This window comes from Vanacampus margaritifer, chromosome 1 (assembly GCF_051991255.1).
Source record: "Vanacampus margaritifer isolate UIUO_Vmar chromosome 1, RoL_Vmar_1.0, whole genome shotgun sequence".
Lineage (NCBI taxonomy): Eukaryota > Metazoa > Chordata > Actinopteri > Syngnathiformes > Syngnathidae > Vanacampus > Vanacampus margaritifer.
This window is the reverse complement of record NC_135432.1, coordinates 37690167-37710496: the sequence shown is the minus strand read 5'-3', so window position 1 is coordinate 37710496 and position 20330 is coordinate 37690167. Positions and strand designations below refer to the sequence as shown.

Below are 20330 nucleotides of genomic sequence, written 5' to 3'. Positions count from 1 at the left end.
AAAAATTTGTTTGAAGTACAGATTACAGATTCTTTGCACCAAATCCCTCCAGGAGTATCCATGGCCCCTGGAATCTCTCTCAAGTTTCCTCTCAGGTCTGGCCAAAGCCTGCTCTCTACAGCTTCAAGTCCTGTGGCCGCAGAGCAGCAATACTGCGATCACACATAACAATAGCTACTGAGTCACCAGCAGTGCTTGAGCCAAACTTTAGGGTGACTAGACATCCCAGCTGATCTAGTCCCGAGTCCCGGTGGATTTCACCATTTAGTTTGTCCGACTTCTACGTAGGTCACATACTGGCGTCTCATTTTTCTATTTTTTAGTCCAGCCAGCAAGCCAATTGTTTGCCCATTTGTATGTCAATCACACAGTTGTCATAGCGATTCATACGATAAACCAATTAGCCCTCAAAATACGAAAATATGCATGTTTTTCAAATTAAAAAGATGCACTGTACTGCAAAAAACGATTGTTATATTGATTTGTGTTGAGGTCATTATCTGCCACTAGATGGCATAACTGCATTTGTAAGACGTTGATGCATTTTTCTTTTCATATTAAGAGCTATCTAATCTTTAACATGAAGTAACTTGTGAAATTCTGCACATTTTTAAAATTGTAAAACACAACTTGACCCCAGTCTCCACAAATGTATGCATTATTATTACATTTATTACTGCTAAATTCTGACGTGGACGTGTCTGCTGCGTTGTGACTGGAATTTCCCCAGAACAGGCTATCCAAGTAAGTGGCGGTCATTAATCGTTTGTTAAAAAAAAAAAAGCGTTAAGGGCGTTAAAGAAAATTTAAATTAATGCACTAATTTTGACACCCCTAGTAACAATACAAACGCCGGTCACCAGATTGACTAGCGATTAGTGATATAAATGAGTTCATTGTATACAGAAACGGGAAAGCTCAATATTCCCAAACATGGAATTCCATCGTTGAGGTGAGACTTCGCAAGTCCCTCCCAATCCGATTTGTGTAGGCAAAATCACACCTGCAGTCTTTCGCGCCAAGACAGTGAGCTGCAGTGTCACCAGTGAGTGCAGGGGTATGTTTGTGTGTCACTGGTGTGTGAGTAAATAGTGCGACTATCTAACACCGCTGTGCGCGTTCCGACACACACATGTGGCGGCCATTTCGCACTACAGAGCTGCTCAATTTGGTGATTAAAAAAACAAAGAGCAATTAAACAACGACACTGAATCAAGACAAAGAACTAGCGGGAAGTATAGTAGAAGTTTTCCTCTTCCTACACAGCCAGCTATTCCGCCGGCAGTTTGTGACATTTTTTGACTTGACGTCCACTTCAGCACGAGGGAGTGTGTTGGGTCAATACAGTCTAGAAGGCTGCAGGGAGCTAATGGAGCAACCAGTAAAACACGCCTTGATGGAAAGCAGCACAAGCACGCATCCACTTCCCCACGGCATGTTTTTAGCCTCATTTTGAGCCTTGCTAACCTCAAGAAATATTGAAGAACAAGTTTTTCCTGGAGAAGTTGCACACATGCTACAATCTCGCATATGAATTGCTTTTTGATGCCTAGAACGCTCAATCTGTTACATTTATTAATAGGGTAATACTTTGGAAATAAACCCTTATGTTTGGGTTTAGCCTCTTGCCATGTAGCTGTCATGCTGATAAAGCTCCTTTGAGGCCAGTTAAAGGAGAAGAGGAGCTGCGCAGGCTGAGGCAGCACCATGCTGGCTGCCAAACAATGCTGTTTTCGACTCAAATGAAGCCCAGTCGGGGGGCGGGTGGTGGACATGAGGAGGTTGGTTGGGGGCGAGGCCAAAAATGGACATGTCAGTTATTAAGTCAGCAATGACAAGAGAAAAGAGAGCATTGTGTGCTTGAAGCAAAAGTCCTAAGAAGCAAAAGGACACTGAAGTGCTTTGGATGGTCAAAAGCATCAACGGCCTTCCTTCGTATGTAATTAAACACTGAAATCATGCCAATATGTGTCTTTTCTGGTCTAGTCTGGTCACAAGCTACATAACAGAGCGTCCACGCTGGCTTGCTTTTGGAGTTGTATAGTTGGAGGGGGGTTTGGGCTCAAAGTCCAACTAAATCCTGACTCGGCTGGTTGGTTGTTGTGACACAGGCGAAAGAAAAGGTGCAAAGTACTCACTATAGGGGACAATGGGACTCAGCATTCTGTGGAGCTGGTCTTAGTGAAGAGGAATGCGGTTGTGTGAATGCCGGCCACAGTTAGCGTCTGTTGGCTTGTAGTCCATCACTGGCATGCGCTTGCACCGATGACGCGTCTGTCCTGCCAGGGAAACACAGAGTTGACAACGTTTGCACCCACATGACAATTAACACCAAAACTCAACACCCAATTTTGCATGTGATCAGGGCTGGCCTGGCCATCTGGCATAAAGGACAAATGCCCTGTGGGCCGATGCAGTGCGTTTTAAATATTATTTTCCTACATTTTACCCCAAGATTTAGAGGGACCAGTCTGTTCATCTAGTCTAAACATAAATAGCAAACTGAAACATCATCAATAAACATCAGTGGCAAAACTACATGTTAGGCAGGAGTTGGGCTGGGTCAAACCGGGCCGGTGGGCCTAAGTCAAAATGCCAGTGCTTTTTTTTTTTGCCAGTCCAGCTCTGCCTGTGACGAAGTTCCCAAAAGTCCTGTCGGTAGAGCAAAAACAAAGCACAAACAGATGCACACAAGGGGGCTCATTCTAGTCGTGCATTAAGCTGATTGTGAACCCTCAAAAGGCTTTCTCAAATCTGACTCACAAAAAGAAATTCGCACATACCGCTGCTCTGCACACTGGCCCAATAAAGGCTGCATTCTTTGCACACAAATTTGGCCTCTGCTGCAATGCAAAATGTGCCACAAAATGTCTCCTCTCATATTTTAAGGTCTAAATACGAACTAATTCCTCTGCTGAAGAAGTTGCTTGTGTGTTTCTTAGATGAGTAAATATTGAATTCTGTAAATAGACAATTTTAGTCATGCATCATTTATTTTACTCCAACTCTATTGTTTTACCACGGCTATGTGTAAATCTACAAAATAAATAGACTTTGCAACAATGAGCTATTGAGGGCCTTCCTATTTTGTTGTTATATTCAGAAGACCCTAAAAAAGATTCCAAAACTATATTCCATTATATTAATTATTCTCATAATAATAATGTTCTTCTAGATCAAATATTTAACTTGTGACATTGTTGACCATTCGTTGCATTCACACATGTTCACTCTACATATAGACACAACAAGCCATGCAACAAGGCAGTTGCCCGTGTACATTCATTATGTGTCATTAACATGAAAGTGAAATGACACAACCAGCGCAGCTTATTGACACAATGTTTAGCAGGCAGTTCACAATAACAAACTACAGCTTCCGCTCCAATGCAAACACAACAGCATTGCCTGTGCGCACAATAAGTTTGACTCATTTCTTTCCTTTCAGTAGCAGCTTCTTGTAAAGTCATGGAATCAGATTATTACACAGAGGGAGAGCTCAAGAAGATGTGCAGTTTTACCTCTTCATGCCTGCATGTCCTCCATCCCATCTGAAAGCAACGCTTGGTTAATCCCGATGGCAACTGCACCAGGCCGTTCTGTGTGTGTGTTTGCACTGCTTTGCTTTTTTCCCCCACATATGGGACAGAACTCTATAGACTCACTCCACACACCCCTTTCTCTCTCTTGCTCTCTTTCTCCCTCCCGCTCTCGCTTTCTTCTCTCCAGTGCTGGCCAGTGACAAGAGAGTAAGCACTCCCCTCCCCCATGGATTTCTCTGACAGGCAGAGAGTGAGAGAGAGCGAGAGAGGGAGAGACAGACAGAAGGACATGGGGAGGGCAGCAGGGTGAATGGATGGATTGATGTGGGAGATTGGTCAATCTGCTCTGCGGTGCGCTCTAGCTCTGGATAGAGCAAATAAGACAAGAGGAAGAGTGTCTAGTTTTGAGGCAAATGGTCAGGATGAGCTGGAATGAGTGGAAAGAAGAGTGTGGACTTAAAACAAGAAACAAATCTACATGTTGAATTGGCCAATTTCAATTTAGTGCCTTGTTACAGCTAGGGATGCAACGATATCCAAAGATAACGATATATTATCACGATACAAAGTTCATGATACAATAACTATCACAATATTCTGGGGAGGTTGACGATATTAAAAAAAAGGTCACAATACTGTAAAAAAAAATGAGCACAATATTGTGCTTTTGTACATAATGGCAATGTATATAAACCTCCTACAATCTCTAATAACAATTCATATTGTTCATATTGGATATTTTTTTTTATGGTCCGCACATTTGTCAACATTGCTCTCCCAGATTAAAGTAGTGTCATGTGGGACGTGAGCAATTGAGGGATGGCGGACCCAAATGCAGAACGTGACTAGACTGGTCGCCATGACTGGACAGGACGTGACTAGACTGGTCGCAAAGACTGGACGTGACTAGACTGGTCCCCATGACTGGAACGAGCGTGACATGGCAGGACCTGATCTACCTTGACTTGACTTGGCTGTAGAGTGGCTATAACTTGGCTGTGGCTGTGACGATGGCTAGTGATGGCAGTGTGACACTGAAGCTTCGATGCAAGCTTCAAACTCTGAACTACAATTCCATAGAACCACTGCTTCAAAGCTTGTTTTGGTGCGGAAAAAATCACGTGACATATGACGTCCGAAGCAGCGACTGATTCGTTGCCCGAATGAATCACATGCCTGGTTCGCGGTCCAATCACGTGATTCCCGATTCTGACAGGTGACAGGTTGAAGCAGTTTTGGATTTGAGCGTCAATCCTTTAAAACCGCTCTAAACAATGTACTATTCGTGGATTGTCGGTGTGTTGTTGGTGCTGTTGAATTGTCATTGCCTTGCGTTGTTACATTTGGTCATTCATGGAGCCAGCCAGAAAGAGAGGTCGTTCTGAAATGTGGGAACACTTCAATCTGATCACTCCTGATAAGGTAGGTGTGCTGGCTGTTTAAAGTTATGTATATAGATCAGAATCAGAAAAAAACTTTAATTATCCCCGGGGGACAATTATTTATTGACTTTTTTTTTTTCGAAGGGAATTTTTTTTTTTCGAGGCGCAAATTAAATAAAAAACATTTTGACTTTGACGGGAATGGAACCCGAGTTACCCGAGTGGCAGGTGATAATTTTACCACTGAACAACCAATGTTTGGTTGTAAAGCTTATGTAAATAGGCTTTACCTTTTTTACTTTCTTCAATTGATTTGACCTCAGTCAGGTGCATGTGTAGAAACAGTATATGTAATATGATTAGTGTACCCATTTGGCTATAGCATTATACAATCAAATTGCATTTTTATTTAAAAATGCTTTCTCTACAGGTCCAGTGCTTAGTGTGTGCTACTGAACTGAAGTATCATGGGAATACTTCCTCCATGATAAGGCACTTCACTGCCAAGCATGGAGCTGCTGTTAACCAGGGGGACACAAATCAAGGTATGCTATACAGTATGTATTATGCTATTATTAAGTAGACACACAATATGATATGACTGTATTCCATGACTCATAGGCCTGCTTCGTTTAAGTGCAATTTTACATAAATTCTTATTTTCTTCAATTAATTTTCTTTTTATTTCTTTGTGTCTTTATTTTTTTGTCTTAGTGGACCGGAAGCCAAAGCTGGATGAGGCTCTTGTGAATATGATAGTGAAAGACTCGCAGCCTTTTTCCATCGTGGATGACTGTGGCTTCAAGGAGTTTGTGGCCTTGCTTGATCCCACATACACTCTTCCATCCAGGCGGGCTCTGAAGAACATGGTGCTCCAGAAATATGAGGAGGAGAAGACCAAGGCCAAGGCGGTCATGCAGAGGGTAGAGGCTGTGAGCCTAACTGCTGATATGTGGACCTCCAATAATATGGATGCATATCTAGCAGTGACCTGCCATTATCTAGATGACTCTGTGAAGCTGGCCACAGTGCTTTTGGGAGTGGTGCCTTTCCCTGAAGCTCATACAGCTGTTAACATTACTGCTGCAATGAGGTCTCTCATGGAGGAATGGGGCATTGAAAGCAAAGTGAGCTCTATTGTGACGGATGCAGGGGCTAATATGGTAGCCTCTGTCAGAAGTTCCAATTTAAGACATGCACTTTGCTTTGCCCATTCACTAAATTTAGTGGTGAAGAAGTGGATTTAACTCCTGGCCTACAAGACCTTCCCACAAGGGCACGGAAAGTTGTCACTTTCTTTAGAACCAGCACAACAGCAAAAGAGAAGCTCACAGAAGTGCAGGAGCAGATGCAGCGTCCAGTGATGAAGCTTATCCAGGAGGTGGACACACGCTGGAACAGCACCTTCCTCATGTTACAGCACCTTTTTGAGGAGAGACAGTCAGTAGGGGCAGCTCTTGCAACGCTGAAAACAGAAGTAAGACCTCTGTCCTCTGAGGACTATGAAACAGTTGCTGCATGCCTCCAATTGCTTGCCCCCTTTTACCAGGCAACAGTAGAATTGTCCGAGGAGAAAAGAGTCTCAGGGTCAAAGGTCATCCCAATGACAAAAATGTTGAGGCTATACTTGAATCAAACATTTGGTACAATAAGCCACAACACTGCTGCAATACTGGGACAGAACTTACTGTCAGGGATGCAAAAGAGGTTTGACCCTACAGAAACCCAAACAGCACTGACGCTTTCAACACTGCTGGATCCACGATTCAAAACAATTGGATTCTACAATCAAGTACAGGCACAAGCATCGATAAAACGACTGACCGCACAATGCTCACAACTGATGACATACACACCACCTGACACACCTACAGAAGAACAGCCCTCTACATCAGCTCTACCAGCACCAGCAAATCCATCATCCACTTGTAATTGTTTTTAATTAGTTAATTGATTAAATGCAGGAAAAATAAATACAAGTAAAAAAGGATATGGATTGAAACCTTACAGTACTGATGGTTACTGTCATGTTTGTCTTTCAGATATTAACCTTTGGCACACACTGGACAGAGATGCTTCTGAAGCAAGGAAGGCAAAGAATGCCACAGCAGACGCTATAGTGGAGGTGCAGCGTTATATGACTGCGCCACCCCTGGACCGATCAGAGGATCCACTGGTTTACTGGCTGAACCACCAAAATGTGTACCCTCACCTGTTTCAGCTTGCAAAACAATTTTTATGCACGCCAGCAGCGTCGGTCCCGTGCGAGCGTGTTTTCTCTAAATGTGGAGAAGTTGTGAGCAAAAAAAGAAACCGGCTCAATCCAAAAACAGTGGAAAAAATTATGTACCTCAATAAAAATCTTTTGAGTGTCCCCCATCACCCCCTGTCAGTTACACAAGCACACCCAACCTATGCCATATTTTACCAGCACTTTCTCCTCAATAACAAAATACACACATTCATCAGTCTTTATTTGTCAATAGAACATGCTATTCGGTCTTAGTGTGAGTCTATCAAAGAATTTTCAAAGCAAAGATGCTTTAAAGCCACTGCATCCTTGCAGTTTACCAGTAGAGGTCGCTGTAACTGAAGCTTCGAGTAATGAACCTATTTTCAAAATAATTGGCTGAAGTGGTTCACTGCTTCACAAAAGCTTCATTTGCCCATCACTAACGATGGCTTGGCATGTGACAAAGACGGCTTGGCTGTGACGAAGACGGCTTGGCTGTGACGAAGACGGCTTGGCTGTGACGAAGACGGCTTGGCTGTGACGAAGACTTATCAACCCTTGTATGTGGTTTACAGGTTCTACGGTTTCCGATAGTCTGGAGGGGCCATGAAGGCAACATGAGACTTTTCAGTTTCGTCCTGTGGTTTTTCTTTTTTAAAACAAAAAAAGGTTGTGCTTTACCTTGACTAGTTTCGGCGACGACTGCCGCCTTCCTCGGAAGCTGTCAAACTGACAGTTGTGACGTGTCTTATTAGCTGATGTTCCTGGTCGTAGCCGGCGTGGCAGGGGCTGTCATGTAACGCTCCACGACTATGCCCTTCGTCGCTCGATGATCTCCAGAGAAGTGGATCCCATGTGTGGGAAAAGTTCCTTCGTCCCTGTTTAGTGTGTCCGGTCCCCGTTTCCCGAACTCTAAATGCTTCTTTTATCCATCTTTTGTATTTTTGTTCTTCTGTTCCAATGATGCTTGCTTTGTCCCAGTCCATGATGTGGTTTTCTCATTTGCAGTGATCTGATATGGCGGATTTTAGGTTTTCTTGTGTGGCCCTATCCTTTTCTGTTCTGGTGTAATGTGTTGCTGTTTGTTTTTCACATTTCTTTTGGTGTTCTTTTTTCCTTATGTTGAAAAATCTTCCTGTTTACCCAACATAGGTTTTATTGCAGGTTTTGCAGGGTATTTCATATATTATATTGCCTTTATTGTCTGGATGTATACTGTCCTTTGGATGCACTAATTCCTGCCTTAGTTTTGTGTGTGGCTTAATTATTGTACCTATATTGTGTTTTCTTATTGCTCGCTGTATTTGTTCTGTGACACCTCTAATACATGGTAATGTGATTGTTTTCTTGTATTCAGCAGTCGAGACTTCAACCATGTTTCTCTTACCTACACCTTCATACAACATGTAGACACTCTTATTATTATGATGATTATTATGTTCAATGTTATGTACAGCAATTTTTGCAGTTGTCATTTTTTAAAATGCTGTAAAAATAAAATTGTAAACTGCAAGAACATACAGTTGAAATAAAATATAAAGAAGCATTTATTCCCGTCAATTGCTGTCACTTGTCAGTATGTCTCCCACTGGTGTCTTTCATGCGGTGTCAAACTATCTATGCCAAAACAGTTTCTCACCACTACCTATGCAGTCCTGAATAAGTGAGGCAGATAGAAGAGAATACAGTTGTGGAAAGCCAAATAGATACAGTTCAGTAGAAAAGATCTGGGAGGTTTGCTAGTTGTCTCTTGACTGAAGGTTAATGGAGAGATATGTAAGGCAGACAAAAGAGCGGTAGCAGGCTTAAAATGACTTTTGAATTGGCAAGGGGTACAGGTCAACACACTCACATTTGACCTCAGGCCTTGTCAGCTCAACATTTCCATTCAGAAGGTTTGTTCACCCGATGATGAACTATGTTAGCGGGTCAGCTGCTTTCATCAACATAAACTGATGATTCAGGTTGGGATTTAATTCAATTAAATGGAAATATGCATGTAGCAAAGCATGATTTGCTCAGCACAAAATAAAGGTTATATACACACAGCAGAGAGGGAGACTGACTTCTTGAGATTACAAAAGGACAGGTCATAAACATATACTTAGCATATTGGAGAAAGGCAAATAAAAAAGGACCAGTGTTGGGAATAACAGTGTTAAAGTACAATGGTGTAAATTTTGTAGTAACGCTGTCAATGTAACGCGTCAACACACTACAATATCACCATCTGCATTGTGTCACATTGTGAGACCATTGCAAGTGAGAAAAGAGTGACCGTTATTTTGAAGGGACATTCAGTGATCCCTAGCACCATCTAGTGGTCAAAGAATAGCATTACGCAGGAGCGCGAAAACGACAGTGGCTCAGAGGGACCACATTACACAAGCCTACCACCGATTCTTATTTTGCCTGAGCAAACGAGCATCTCGGCGAGCGACGGCGACTTGGCAGCCATTGTGAAGCCCGACGAGCAATGCGGAAAAAGACCGAGCGAGACGAAAAAGCCGGAGCAGCTAACAAGAGCGGCTAGCAGGAGGAGCAAGTAAATAAAAAAGCTTACGAGAGCAAAGCAGAAAGTGACCAGCGATGGGCCCGAATCACGGGAGATAGTGACGACCACCTGCAGGCCCCAGCTATGGAAGGTAAGCTAGTAAAGTGAGACTACAGCCATGAAATATAATTAGTGATTACTAGACCTATGAATATATATTTAAAAAATGCTTATACGATACAACATATTTTTTTGCATATTGACATAGATAGTCTCTTTTTTTTTAAGGAAATCAATAAATTATTAGTTCACCACTAGATGGCGCTAAGGCTCACTGAATGTTTCTTTAAAGAACTAAGCTAATTCTCAAAATCATTACTTTCAGATCATGACAAGTCAGTAACATGGCTGGGAGGTCATTGTTTGTTGTACGATCCACAGTCATGGTTTCATTAAGGGAAATGCATCAAGTAAAACACGTGTACACAATTTTATTCAACACATTCATGGTGCGAGCAGGAACAAACAAAGTAAAAAGCAGTGATGGTTAAGTATTGAGAGATTTTTCAGTCATTTTGCTTTTTATGCAAATTGATGTTGGTGACAATCGCTCTGATTGGCTGTTAGCCAGGAAATGCTAATCAGTTGTTATTTGCTGACTCAAAATTTTTCTTTTATGGAACCATGACTTCCTAGTTAGAGCAGATGAACCAACAGATGTGGTTCGCTGGTTAAAATCGTAGTGGCACAGACAACAGAAAAATATCATGCTTAATTTGTTGACTAACTAAAGCAGTAACTCTGTTGCTAACTGAATTACGTTTTTACAACAAGCAATTTGTAACTATAACTAATTACTTTTTTTTAGGGTAACGTGCCCAACAATGAAAAGGACACCTGCATATGCTATCACATGAAAAAGCATTAGACTCTTTATGGGATGTGAATTCGAATAAAGTCCTCTCAACTGTGGGACAAATGTGAAACCCAGTAGTCCCTTTTTCAACTCCTTTTTGGTTGTGTACTGCACAAAGGTCTATAACTGTCCACATTCCGTGGCCCTGTGATTCAATGTCAACAGCAGACACAGAAAGATGATGTAATTTGTCTTATAAAGCATTCCATTGCCTCACAGTTTGAATACTTCCTGCTTTGTGTGCTGAAAATCTGCTGAATTAAAAACTAGAGTCCGCAACCCATGCGAGGGATAAGCGGTTAAGAAAATGGTTGGATGGATGAAAACTAGAGTTTCAGACAATGTAGTGCAGCTGCTTGACTGTAGTTGTCACTTGAAAGTGTCTTTGGATCTTTGTTCAGCCTAGCTGATCATATCATCTGTGAAGTCAGTGTGGGGTGGCTATTTTATGTAGATTAAACTGTTACCATAATGGTATCAACAACATGACCACTTCTATAATTAAAAATTCAATTTAACATTATGCAATGTCAAAATATTAGCAAGAGTGTTGTGACTGTGTTTTGGGTTGGGTCATTGTGTTATTATCTCTAGTGATGATGGCGTCGTCAGTTACTATGCAGTTGCTATGCAGTTGCTATGCAGTTGCTATGCAGTTGCTACAGTCTCGTATTTGTCACTCTTATTTTGTCATATAGGCCTTTCTTCGGTCATATGGACTTGAGCATGGCCTAAGCTGGAGTTACTGCACAAGATTTTTGTCACTTTGTTGAGCTTTCTCTGCATCCAGCCCACTCAAAGTTTCTCCGTCAAGTGTTTTTTTCTTCTCTTGTTAACATTGTATTTTTTGTCTATAAGGACTCTCTCTTTTTCCACTTTCATCTTGTTGTCTGCTTATGGATCCAAATTCGGCACCTCACGTCAAAAAACCCAAAACAGCTTGCAATGGATGCAATGGATGCAATGGATGCAACACAGCTCTATGCCACGATCAAAAGTAAATATTGCTAGCTTCAGAAAAAATACAACTCTTGTCTTGGGTGTCATTGAATTGTTGAAGTAAACATTGTTCTTACTAGGTAGCACATTTCAATGACTGAAAAGCAACATAATGCAGTCGATCACAATCCTAAAATGTACCATTTGTTGCTGTTGTTCTTGAGTAGTTTTCACAGTTTACATCTGTGCCAGGAAAGTTTATTGGGACATTGACCAGACCAGACGTTAACACCCCCCACCGAGGACTAATTGTTTCCAGGACTATGTTTTATTAAAACTAATTAAACATCGCAAATACAAATGACCTTTTTTAAAAGAAAGTCAAGAATTATTCTCCACACTTGTGCCAGGCTTCTGGAGTGTTAAAGGCATCAAGGAGATAGTGAGCCTATGATTGTTATGCCATTTGTGGGTGGGTTTATATCACATAGTGGAGCCAATTTTTTTCTATCATTATGGGGACCACGTGTCCTTATGGGGACATTTCGGTGGTCCCCATTAAGTCCAGACCTCTTTTTGAGGGTCAATACTTGGTTTTAGAGTTTAGTTTTGAGTTGGGTTTTGGTTGGGGTTAGGGTAAGGGTTAGGATTAGGCAATCAGTTGTGATGGTTAAGGTTAGGGTAAGGGGCTAGCTTTTCTTTCTTTTCTTTGGTCCACCTTTGGGTTTCCTGGCGGCCCCACGACTCTGGCTGGATTTTGAAGTGTTCGGTTTAGGTGAACGGTATGGGAATTCTTATTTATTTTTATTTTTTTTCGCACGCACGCACGCACGCACACACACGCACGCACACACGCACACACGCACAAACACACATACAAAAAAAAAAAAAAAAAGGGAGAACAATGATGATGACATTTCAAATGATCAATACTGAGATCTCCCCAAGAAAAAAAAAAAAAAAAAAAGGGTAAGGGGCTAGGAAATGCATTATGTCAATGAGATGTTCTCACAAGAAATGTAGACCCGACGTGTGTGTGTTGCTGGTGGTGATAATCAGTTCCAGGCGCACAAAGGTTGACCAGAATAATTTCATTAGAGCTGAGGAGCGAGAGCATGATCTTTGGTCCAGATTAGGGCCAGAGAGAAACTCTACTCCTGGCCCCAGTTGCCCTGAAGAGGCAGTTGAGGAAGGGGGTGGCGGGGGCTGCAGAATTACTAGGTGGGGAGGTTCAGCTGTTTATTATTCCAATTCTATCTCTAACAGCTGAAAATTGGAGAATTAGGCAGCAGCCCTGAGCAGTCCGGGGGATCAATGTGGCGGGGTTAAACCCCTGTGGCATGGCTCCTCACACAGACAGCGCTTGCACATACACTCAGCGCAGAGGTCATCCACAGAACTTAACAGACACATTAGATTTACCGCTCTGAAGAGATAAGACACTTGCACATTTCACAGGTCGCTGAATAGCGTCAGACTCGGGTGATGGCTTGCCTGAAATGAAGCTAAACCTCCTCAGCAGAGATCAACTTGCATGTAAAGACACTGTTTTACAGTGAGTGGGCGTCAGTGTCAGGCCCTCCACGCTCACGTCCGTGCATGTTGTTAATGTGCAGAGAGACACGTGACACTCAGCACTCATGAACATGAACTTTTCATGACATGCCAGCATGTGAGTGGAGGGAATAAAAACTGCACTTTGCCTCCGTGGGGGTCACAGCGCTGACAGGAGAATTCAAAACTCAAATCTGTTTTATATCACAATCATCATGCGTTTGGCTTTTTGAGGTGAGGCACTGAGGGATGACAATATCTAAAACAAAACACTTCCTGGGTACGTATGTAATACTCCAATTCCTAATTCACAGCAAATTCAAGATAATGCATCTTACAAATAAGTCACAGCGATCGTCTTCAGTGTAGGCACAAATGACATCTGTCACCAGTTTCTAAGGGTGCTCTCACAGTAGGGCCATTTCTTCCGTACCGTACTGAAACCTTATTGCCCCCCCTCCCCTGTCCCCCTCCGGCCCACACTCACATTACTCGAACCAAACCGTGCACAGGCCCAGTTGCCTCTGAAATAAACGTCAACACGTTGATTCACGCAAGAAGAAAACGTCATCATGGGGGACTGGACTTCATCATCAGACCAACGTGAGCCCTTTGCTGCTGCCATCTCTTTGCTAGGGACGCTCTTGTTGTTGTATGGTCAACAGTTCTGGTCGCTCGCTATACACGTCGCACGTACGTACGTAACGTCATGGTTACGTTTTGCGCGGCGACTACTCGATTTGATTCAATTGCGCTCACACTACCTGACTTTCGCAGCAAGCATGCTTGGGCACGGTACAATGGCCTTAGTGTGAGTGTGCCCTGAGTCTACTGTGGATTCATGGCAACTTTATGTTCATCTTTGCAGACTACCTAATTTAAAACAAAGATTTAACACTTATCACCATCAGGAAGTTAATTTAAATCCATTGAATATTCCAACTTCGGCCACAAATCTGCAAGGACAACAGTCAAGTAAGATAAAATGAAATCATTGGTATAGACTGTAGATGTATAGTGCCACTGATTCATTTGATATTTACTTGAAAAAACCTAGTAAAGTTTTTTCACATCCGAAATTCTTGTTAAACTCCTTGTAAAATGTACTTAGAATTTCTGAGTGCATCAACCTTTACTAGTCTTTTTCAAGTAAATATCACTGAGATGAAAGGTGATTTAAAAAAAAACACACAAATAATACAATACAGAGCCTATCTTACTGAGGCATGTTGTTGGTTGATAGTTAAATTGTTGGACGGTAATTTGCAAATTAGCTTACTTGAAAAGACTATTTCCCCAAAAAATGCTTTGCATGTATTCACTGTGAATAGGTCAGTCGACAAAAACATCCATGCATTCAGAATTTGAAGCGTGTAACTAAATTTCCTGAAGATAAACATATATGTGCAGTTAAATTACTGGATGATTAATCTGTACACACTACTTTATATACTCAGTTTGGGACATATTCTCCCATTCGTGCGTTAAGTCTTTTATGTGCCAGGCCTTGCACACTTTTCATCTAAGCAGAGTCTTACAACTTCTAAATGACAAAATGACAAAATGAAAGTAAATTAATCAGATTCCTGTGCTTATGACATTTGGAGGTTTAGCACAAAAAAGCACTTCGCACTATGGACCATTTACATGTAGACATATTTTGACAAACAAAAACAGACGACAACTCATCATTACAATGATTGAATTAGTAGTGTGAGTCATGTTGGTGTTCAATGAGTTGGTCCATCTAAAAACAAACTCCAAATGCTTGCGTTTTAATGCCAACTGGGAATATGTTTGAAGCAGTCACTCCTCACAGCTTTTTTTACCAGAGTAAACAAATGGGACTGGAATAAGGCATGAGGGGCATAATTGTCAGACTCCAGTTCAGTTCAGGGGTAGGGAACCCTGGTCCTCAAGAGCCACTGTCCTGCCTGTTTTCAATATCTCGCTCCTCCAACACAGCTGATTCAGATGATCAGCTCAACAGCACAGTCTTTGGAAGCCTGACAACAATCCTGTTCATCAAATCAGGTGTGATGGTAGAGGGAGACATCGAAAACTGGCTGGACAGTGGCTCTCGAGGGCCAGAGTTCCCTACTCCTGCTCAAGTTGAATGGAGAAAAGAGGGCACAACTGCATGCCTCTTCCCTCTTATGCGCATGGGAGTATGTGGATGGCCCTAGGTAAATAAAATGTCTCTCACACTTTTTAAAAAGAACAATGATATTAATCAAATGACAAAAATCTTCCCCATCTCCAACCACTGAGTCAAAATGTATTCATTTTTTGCTAAAATATTATGTCGCATGACTCACGGGGAGGAAAAGTAGTAGGAAGCTTTATGATTTAATGTGGTGGATGGGGAGTGTAATGGAAGTGCCTGCTGCATTCAAGACACACAATGTAAAAAATGTCTCCTTCAATGTCTTCTTATTTGTTAAGAGGCCAAAATTTTGATGCATATTTTCCTTGGTTTGAAATTGGGGAAACACTATGCCTAAATCAGAATGAAAGGATTTCGTTTCCCCTGGTGCAACGGTCACAGACCGTAATCGTTGTTGCTGGTCTATTTTATCTTCCATCAACAGAGGTTGTTGGAGAGCTAATGGCTATTTGCCACTCATTATTAAAGTAGTCCTTATTATTACTTTTTTTGCAGGGTCCAACTTGTACTCAGCGTTGAGAAAAATAGGAGCATCAGAGCGAGACACGGCTCACCGGAATGTCTTTTTTTTTTTTTAAGTGTCCAGCCCGTTAAAGAAGACCTGGACAAAGAAGGAGCCCGCTGAAAGCTGCCTGTTGTCCAGCTAATCCTCACCGTGGCCCTGTCGCCATTGACAACGCCAGCAAACAAGAGGCTCTTTCAGGAGCTGTTTTCCTCAGTGACACAATAACAGAATTACAATGAAAGAAGAAACTTAGGGCCCTATTTACTAACTGAAGGTTTGCAAAAACGGGTGAAAACGCAATTGCTCATGCAAACAAACTGGGCGCACCCAGGTTTGCATCCGCCAAAAGGGCATTATTGCTGCACAATTTATTTTGGGTGTTCTGGGAGGAGTATATACAAACGCAGGAATTCATCACACAAAATGTAATTTCTCAAACCTTAGACAAATTGTGATGGTGAATTTGGCATCTGTATAGGCTAAATACCGCGTCTGAAAGGCAGGTGCAAACGGAAATGAGAGGCAGCGAGAAGGAGCTGTGTCATTGTAGATGTAGGTGTGACGGAGGAGTTCAAAGTGGAAGTGGGACTACATCAGGGATCAGCTCTGAGCCCCTTCTTGTTTGCTATGGTAACGGGCAGGATGACAGACGAGGTTAGACAAGAATCTCCATGGACTATGATGTTTGATAATGACATTGTGATCTGTAGTGAGAGAAGGGAACAGGTGGAGGAGAAGCTAGAGGCGTGGAGGTTTGCCCTGGAAAGAAGGGGAATGAAGGTTAGCCGTAACAAGACAGAGTATCTGTGTGTGAATGGGAGGGACACAAGCGGAAGAGTGAGGTTACAGGGAGAAGAGACCAAGAAGGTGGAGGAGTTTAATTATTTAGGGTCGACAGCCCAGAGCAATGGAGAGTGTGGAAAATAAGTGAAGAACCGTGTGCAGGCAGGCTGGAACGGGTGGAGAAAAGTATCAGGTGGGATGTGTGATAGAAGATTTTCTGCTAAAATGAAAGAAAAGGTTTCTAAAACTGTGGTGAGACCAGCGATATTGTTTGGTCTGGTGACAGTGCTACTGAGGAAAAGAAAGGAGGCAGAGCTGGAGGTGGCACAGATGAAGATGCTGAGGTTCTCATTGGATTCATATAATCAGGAATGAGTACATCTGAGGGACAGCACGTTAGAGACTTTGGAGATAAAGTCAGCGAGACCAGACTGAGATGGTTTGGACATGTCCAGAGGAGAGATAGTGAGTATAGTGGCTGAGTTTCCAAATGCCAGGCAGGAGTTCTAGAGGAAGACCAACGAGGAGGTTTATGGATGTAGTTAAAGAGGACATGAAGGTAGTTGGTGTGAGAGCAGAGGATGCAGAGGACAGGGTAAAATGGAGGCAACTGATTCACTGTGGCAACTCCTGAAAGGATAAGCCAAAAGGAAAAGAAGAAGTCAGAACTGGATATTGTAGCACTTTAAAAAACAACAACTCACATTGAGGATAAACACATATTTCTTAACAGCTAGTAACAAATAGTCCAGCTATAACTCCTACCAGCATTATTCATCACAGAGAACAAACAGCTGCTCACACAGTTATGCACTAGCAAAGATACACAGTGTTTGAGCTACATGGCGACGAAGCAACGCAATGAATACAGGTTGCAAATCTTTGAGTACACACTTGACGTCACATCCACAGACAGAGGACAGAAAATTTGAACCCGAATCCAGTCTGTAAACTATTGGCCAGAGGCTTGCAGGAGTACCCATGATGACCTATGATAATGCTATTGTAAAGATATTTTTGGGCAAATTGTTACACGGAGCAGCTTTAAGGGCTGACTTAGAGCCAGTCACAAGGAGTCATGCCATATTGCCTGACAGAAATTCTTTCACCTCTGCATTTCCTCATGTCTTAAGTTCACTCCATTTACCATTTAACCATTTGAATCTTTTCTAGAACAGTTTTTTTTTTTGGCGCTCTGTTCCAAATTTTAAAGAGTGTTGCTCAGGAAGGGCAGCTAAATCAAATTCACAGTTTTTTTCCTCTTTGGTCCTGAGGACACGTTCGTCCACAATTTCCAAAAACAATTTAAAATGTGGACTTGTCAAACCAGAGAACACTTTGGCTTTGCTGCTTACATGCAGTGATTTCTCCAGATCCTCTGAACCTTTTGATGATATTATGGACCGTAGATTATGAAATACCTACTGTAAATTATTTGGAAATGTACGTTAAGGAACATTGTTCTTAAACGGTTTCACTATTTTCTCACGCACTTGTTCACAAAGAGGTGAACCTGGCGCCATCTTGGGAATGACTGAGCAATTCAGGAAAGCTATTTTTATACCGAGTCATGGCACCCGCCATTTGCCAATTATCCCGTTTCCCTCTGGGATGTTGCAAACATTTGTGTTTGATGAGCATTCCTCAACTTTCTCAATGTTTTTTGCCACCTGTCTCAGCTTGTTTGGAACATGTAGCAGCCATAAAATTCAGCAATAAAGTTGATTATTTTTAAATATGTTGTCTTTGTTGTATATTCAATTAAATATAGGTTGAACATGATTTGGTTTGTACGTCCTGCTGCCGCCTCTCATTTTCTCATATACTGTATGTTCCATGGTGAAAAACATCACAGCGGCAGCGCTACCAAAAATCCAAACCCTTTTTTTGATTTGGTGGTCTTTTACACCAAGGTGTGAATAGTGCACACAATCGGTAAGAGTGAGTGAGCATGGAATTTAGCACCCTCATTTTGGGATCTTAGTGGAAGACTGCAACCGTTGTAGATCACATGCAAGATGGCCAGCACTATTAAAATGAGCATTTAGCAATTTAGCGTCAACTGTTTGAGATCCTAGTTAATCAGGGCCTCAGGGAGCCTACAAAAATGAAAAAAAAAAAACTTTGTCCATGATCATACAAGCTCTTTCTTCACGAGCCAACATTTTCTTTATTTCCCCAAGACCAAGTTTTCCTCTGAGCAGAAAAGCAGAACTGTGGAACCGCCAGCACAAAAGATCATGTCGTCACTGATGAATGCAATAAACACAAGCTCGGCATATCCACTTGTACCAGAGGGAAGGGTGAAATAGGCTCCGCCGGGTGATCTGCAATAAAATGGTTTCTCTGAGATCAGCCTCTTCTCCATTTTTTTCCACCGGGCTGTTTCCTTCCCTTTGAGCGCATTTGCTGACCAACAGAAAAGGAAGATGAATGCCTCCATTTCAGATGCCGAGCCCCCCCCCCCCCCCCCTTCTCTCATCTTCTTCAAGCCTGAATTCACATTAAACTTGTAATAGCATACGACCCTGCGAGGCACCATTCTCATTCAGGTGGGCCATGTTATATGAATGAGATTTGGTAAAATGCCAATATTTATGCACATACATTCTCATTCCCATCACGGCGCATCCCTCGGATGTAAGGGAAGAGAGCAGCTGTCATTTAAAATATCAAATTATACAGAGGAATACACAAACAAGTAGGGATGTGGCAAAATATTGATATTGCCCTATACGTATACGGTACAGTGTATGCCAAGATCACTTGATACTCGATACTCTTACCAACTCTGTGTCATTGTATTACTTTTTAATGTGACTAAACCACCAACTAAAGCAGATTTCATTACACCACCTGTTTAACATGCACACCTTTTGGAGAATTAACCTCAAGACTCTTTTCACAATTGTAAAAACATTTTTGATTTTTAAGAGTAATGTTGTATTAATTTGATATTTGGGTGTTTCGGGGTCATAGTTTGTTGTATACTTTAGGTTTAAGTTACCGTGTTACTAGGAAATGATTATAAAATAAATAAATGGAGAGCAGTGCATCAGTTATTCGAGTTAAAAAAAAATTGCTACAGGACTCTGTCCGTATCCTCCATGCATATCAAGGGTGTGTACTCATCACTTTTTTCCCAGATTCTTCGATTACAAACATTTGGAGAGTAGGATTTACGTTTTGGATTATTGGAAATAACCAGGGTTGGGAGGGTTACTTTTAAAATGTAATCCATTACAGTTACAAGTTACCTGCTAAAAAATGTAGTTAGTAACATCATCCAAGTACCATAATATTAAAGTAATGTAACTGGATTACTCCAATATTGAGTATGCTCATGAAGACAAAATAAAAATAAATATCACCACAATATATATTCTATACAATGTGCCCCTGCTATTTGCGGGTTATAGGGACCCGGGCAGCCTACAAATAGCAAAAATCCTTGTGTAATTAAAAAGCATGTAGGCTATTGATTGATTGATTGATTGAAGGTCATATGCTGTTTTCGAACTGTCACTGAAAGCAACCACACACCTCACAGTTTGATAGATAGATAGATAGATAGATAGATAGATAGATAGATAGATAGATAGATAGATAGATAGATAGATAGATAGCTAGATAGATAGATAGATAGATAGATAGATAGATAGATAGATAGATAGATAGATGGCTGGCTGGCTCGATGGATAGATAGATAGATCCAATGAAGATGATGAATATTTTAATAGTGAATTGGTGGGAGGAAGATATGTTTGGAAGGTGTAACTCACATTATGGTCGTAGGCTAGCGAGCAAGAAGCTAC

At 41.7% G+C, this 20330-nt stretch overlaps 1 protein-coding gene across 1 annotated transcript in view; it reads right to left on the bottom strand.

Moving 5' to 3' along the window:
- Nucleotides 1-3695, bottom strand: part of fignl2 (fidgetin like 2) — a 28854-nt gene extending 25159 nt beyond the window's left edge. The window contains exons 1-2 of the mRNA XM_077553520.1: nt 3522-3695; nt 2139-2279 (exon numbers count right to left, since the gene is read on the bottom strand). Coding sequence (XP_077409646.1) covers nt 2139-2163 — 25 coding nt within the window. The 5' untranslated portion in view covers nt 2164-2279; nt 3522-3695. The remainder of the gene's footprint in view (nt 1-2138; nt 2280-3521) is intronic.
- Nucleotides 3696-20330: the final 16635 nt, after the last annotated feature.